Here is a 4,821-nt window from a genome sequence, read left to right on the forward strand (position 1 = left end):
AAGTGTGTAGATCACCATCGTTTTTAATTTTTCCTGATGGATTGATCCTTTATCATTTTCAGAGTTCCTCTTTAATAACCTTTTTTGTTTTAAAATCTATTTTGTCTGACAGAGACATAAAGACTTTATTTCTCCTTATCATCTGCATGGTGTATCTTTTTGATTCTTTTGTTTTCAACCCATTTGTGTCTAGTGGACGGTTCTTATTACACCACCTTAGATCAGAAATTCATAATACATTATCATCATCACGATTAGTGGACTTGTTTCTTTCGTGATTAGCCACTGATGATGTTTTATCCAGCTTTGCTGAGGCTCTGCATTAACCTATAAGTTCACCATCGTGAAGCATGAAAGATAGGTGGGCCTTGGTATTTTCTGGGATGACATATGGATTCGAGCCATATAAATGTAAACGATTCTTACAAGGGATGACATCAAACCAAGAAGAGGCTGAGATTTGAATTTTACTTAAGTGCTGGCATTTTCCACCCTAGTTAGGGACCATCACATTGTTATAATTCCTGCTCTGAATGCTCATCTAGAATCACAGGGTCTTTTGTGAAGGTGTGCTCCAGTATGTCTGGCATCCCATTTCATCCTCCCCCTCCTTGAAGGCTGGAGAGGAAAGAGTTGTAACAATAGATGTGCTGGAGTGCTCCTGTCAGGGGCTGACCTTTGTATCATTGCTCCTCTATTTTCAGAGACCAAAGAGCTTAAGTTAAAATTGGAAAGAAGCCATGGGACTGAGCGGCTTTTCCTCTTTGGAAAGGCAAAGGCTTAACAGAATTCTCGCCTTGTCATCCTCGCTGCCCTTCACCCTGACCCTCACACCTTCCCAACATTAGGGAAAGGCAGGAAGTTTTCCCTGAGGGTTTTCTTTGTGACGACACTGGTGGGGCAGATTGATCAATGGGGAAAACCCCATGTGAGAACACGCCTTCTGTGTACATTCCCAATATTTGGCTATAAGTAGGGCTGTTATTAGAGCAGAACAGCACTCTCAGGGTACTGGGTCCACAGTGCTGAGCAGATCTATTCTTTGAGCTGAGAATGATGTGCAGTGGCAAGAGTTTGCTCCTGGCTGCCTTGGTGTCAGTGCTGCTCCTCCACCTCTGCAGAGAGTCAGAAGGTAAGTATTCTCTTTCCTGCTAGGATGGAGTGCAGGAGAACTGTTCTTCTGTTCCTGTAAGCCCCGAAGTCCTGCAGGTCCCCAGGGGTGGGGAGACTGTTAGGAAGTATACAAAAGGGAAGGGCGGGAGTCGTCAGTTTATGGATGAGTAGAGGGGACCAGGGTTATTGCAGCCAATCAGGCTTCCTCTCTGCTGTGAATCCCAGCAGATTTGGGGTATAGTGGGCTTCCAGAGGCTCCAGAACTTCAGGACGAGACCTAAGTACCATTTTGGGGAGTGATGTAAACTGTGTAACATTTGTCTGTATGAAAGGTCCTTCTGAAGCATAGAGAACTCTCCCACTTCCCAAACTTTTTCCCTCCCAAAGAAACAATTTTTGTAAAGTTCAAAACTTCTCCTTTACGTGTTGGCTATGGCACTTGACCTCATTAGCCCATGAGCCAGAGGACATCGCTTACCAACTTTGAGATAAAATTTATTCCTTATCTTATAGCAGGTTATAATTTAATGCAGAGTAGTGTCCAAGTATTGCTTTATTACTGAAGAGTACATCTCTTTTAGCAATAGGTGCATGCTTGAAAATGCACATTAACATTTTATGAACAGAATTTTAAATCACCATCAATGGTGTTGCAATTGCAAAGTGCTTTAGCTATCGCTTCTGAAAAACAAAAAATTACCTTTTACTTTCTAAGGCCATTTCTCAACATTGGTAACAAACACTAGATTAAAATCTACCAATTTATTAATTTTTTGAATTTGGAAGGTTTCTCTATTAAGGTTTTTTTTTTTTCAAATGAGGATGTAAAGAGTGCCTAATTTTTGAGTGATTATGGTAGACTGAAATAAAATAAAATATTGTCAGTTTGCATTTCTTATGAAAGATAGTTTATTCATGAGAAGTCATGTTTTTCTAAACTATTATTGAACCCAAACTTCCTAGCACACCATTTTGTAAAAAAGGAATTGGAAATTATGTTAACCTGAATCCAGAAACCCAAAATGGGTTTCAAAGAAATTAAAATTCTTCCATAAAATGGGTTTTTTGGTGCACAAATCAGATTCACTAGATTTTTTTCACAACTTCAGGTAGTTCCATAATATCAGTTACAGAAGTTCATCACATGGGTTTAATATCTTTCATTTCTCTTTCAGCAGCAAGCAACTTTGACTGCTGCCTGCGATATACAGAGAAGGTCTTTCATCACAGATTCCTTGTGGGCTTCACACAGCAGTTGGCCAATGAAGCCTGTGATATTGATGCTGTCATGTAAGTCATTCACTGATTTTCAGTCAATTATACCAAGACTATGTGAGAATTGCAGATTTTTGGGGGGTCTTTTTAGAGTCTCATTCAGAAATAACTGACGTGGCAAAGGTAATTTTATGTTAATAGTACACATCTACTTTGAAGTTTAAATAGGACTGAAGTAAGGCCAAAGCTTACTTTTTTGAACAAAAAATAAGGCAGAAATCATTTTCTAATATAAACTTATAGGCTGTTAAAGTGTATTTCAGGAATATATGGGAGATATATATTTTAAAATAAATATTTTCTACTTGAAACTGTTTGGGCCTGTAAGTAAAAATCTCAAGACTGATTATTCTGTCATTTAAATATTCTTGATTCCTATAGGATATAGGAATGATGTAAGTTACTTATTTTATATATATATATATATATATATATATATATATATATACATACATATTGCATGTAACCACTAGCATCAAAATTGGATAAAAATTTTGAAAGTTTATCTTCCTGCCATTGTATAATCATTTGTTATATTGCAGAAAAAGTCAAGGATAATTATTTTGATATCTTGCCTCAAGATTTATCATGAGCATTTTTTTTTTCGCATTTCATTTTACCTCTTTAGCTGAAATGTTTAGCGTGTAGAGCAATCCACTGAAATAGGAAATGTACGTTGCATGTTTTGTGAAAAAGACATTTAAAATTTATTAAACACAAATCAAATTTTCTGACATTTTAGCTTTTACACAAAGAAGAAATTAGCTGTATGTGCAGATCCAAAGAAGCCCTGGGTGAAGACAGCTGTGCGTAGGCTCAGGTATGGATGACTGGCAATCAATTAGCCTCTCTCCAAGTGCAGGGGAAAGGGGTGTGTGCAGAGGGGTCCATCGCAGGCTTGCTGGGGTTCTTCAGCCTGTGCTGTGAATTTTTTAAAGGGAAAACTTGGATTGAATGATGAAAATAAAAGGAAATTTTCCCACATATAGATCATTATCCTCATTATCATTTTAATTTAGTGTCTGTTCACATGAAGTATTATATTCCTCTATGCTCTCTTCAGTCACTAGTTGCTTGATTCCTGTTGCAATGATGCTTCCTATTTACAGAATTTACGCTCTACTTGATGTTTGATTGTTAAAAACTGAAAAGTAAGCATTAGTTAAGAAGAGTCCAGAGGTTCTGGATTTATACTGATGACACTAGAGAATAACAATTTATCAATAAATGGCCCCTAACACCATTGTGCTATAGACACCGAACTTGGAAACACAAGATTAGTGTTTACATTCTGTTTCTTCATGAACTAGCTTAGCTATTCAGAAAGGTGCATCGTCTCTAAACTTGAGTTTCATAGAGCAGACTTTGAGCTGCTTTACATTCTGAGATGAGATTAAGGACATGTGAAATGACCTTCAGGTCCCAAAGCCATTCCCATGATTCGGCCACCCTGTCTTTTCTTATACTTTCCTTCTTTTTCTCTTTATAGTCAAAGAGTCAAGAAGATGTAAAAACAGATGCTCTTCTGGAATGGAATTAGACACAGCTCAAGAACAACAAGATCCCAGCTGGGACTGGAAGTCTTACTTGCACATTTTTCGGCACTACCTGACCTCTGCTTTATTGGACTTGTCCAATGGATGAAGTTGATTCATATTGCATCATAGTTTGCTTTGTTTAAGCATCACATTAGTTATGCTCCATTTTATGTTAAGTTATTTATAGCAGTAGGTATAGCTATTTAATAATAATTTCCCATAAGCTATGTGGCTTAGTGCAAGGTATGGGAATAAGATTATATGGCCTTCTTGCAAGCAATAAGCTATTTTTAAAGAAAACTATTTAACATTCTTCTGTGTACATAATTTTGTCTCCTAAATTGTAATGATATTTTAAAAGACAGAAATGATTTTAAGAAGGATTAATATTAAACATAAAACAAAAACACAAAAATTTATTTGCTGATTATCATTTATTAAGACACATAATGAAAATACTTGAAGACACAGCAGTTAAGAACATTTTCCGAAAAATTATAATCCTCGTTTATTTCTGCCTGAATATTTTCTTTATATCTATCCCTCATGGCCCTGGAATTGATTCCACAAGAATTGTTGTTTTCGTTTTTAAATTCAAAGTCACCCAAACCAAAAATCAGAAAGATCTTACCTTTGTGATCCAGAGTCCAGTGTTTATTGTTATAATTTTTTAATATCAAAAAGTATGGAGCCTGGGGTTGTGGCTCAGTGGTACAGTGCTTCCCTAGCACATGAGAGGCCCTGGATTTGATCCTCAGCACCACATAACAATAAATAAACAAAATAAAGGTATTGTGTCCAACTACAACTAATTTTTTTTTTTAAAAAGTATGCCTATAGACTCCGTGAATGTCAGAGGAACACAACAATCATTGAGAAAAAACCAGGCGTAATT

The 4,821-nt window shown here is 36.6% G+C and overlaps 1 protein-coding gene across 1 annotated transcript; it reads left to right on the top strand.

The window, feature by feature from the left end:
- Positions 1-821: 821 nt before the first annotated feature.
- On the top strand, positions 822-4,243 carry Ccl20 (C-C motif chemokine ligand 20). The gene is made up of 4 exons (XM_005326458.5): positions 822-1,132; positions 2,289-2,403; positions 3,131-3,208; positions 3,878-4,243. Exons 1-4 carry the CDS (start codon positions 1,054-1,056, stop codon positions 3,897-3,899), a joined length of 294 nt encoding a protein of 97 aa, XP_005326515.2. The 5' UTR covers positions 822-1,053; the 3' UTR covers positions 3,900-4,243.
- The last annotated feature ends 578 nt before the right edge of the window (positions 4,244-4,821 follow it).

This window comes from Ictidomys tridecemlineatus, chromosome 7, assembly GCF_052094955.1.
Source record: "Ictidomys tridecemlineatus isolate mIctTri1 chromosome 7, mIctTri1.hap1, whole genome shotgun sequence".
NCBI classification, from domain to species: Eukaryota; Metazoa; Chordata; class Mammalia; order Rodentia; family Sciuridae; genus Ictidomys; species Ictidomys tridecemlineatus.

Excerpts from the sequence above, each read along its gene's own strand:
- Ccl20 (XM_005326458.5), top strand. The coding sequence starts at position 1,054 with ATGATGTGCAGTGGCAAGAGTTTGCTCCTGGCTGCCTTGGTGTCAGTG. Across the intron at positions 1,133-2,288 it reads CCTCTGCAGAGAGTCAGAAG|CAGCAAGCAACTTTGACTGC; the intron begins GTAAGTATTCTC and ends TTTCTCTTTCAG. Across the intron at positions 2,404-3,130 it reads TGTGATATTGATGCTGTCAT|CTTTTACACAAAGAAGAAAT; the intron begins GTAAGTCATTCA and ends CTGACATTTTAG.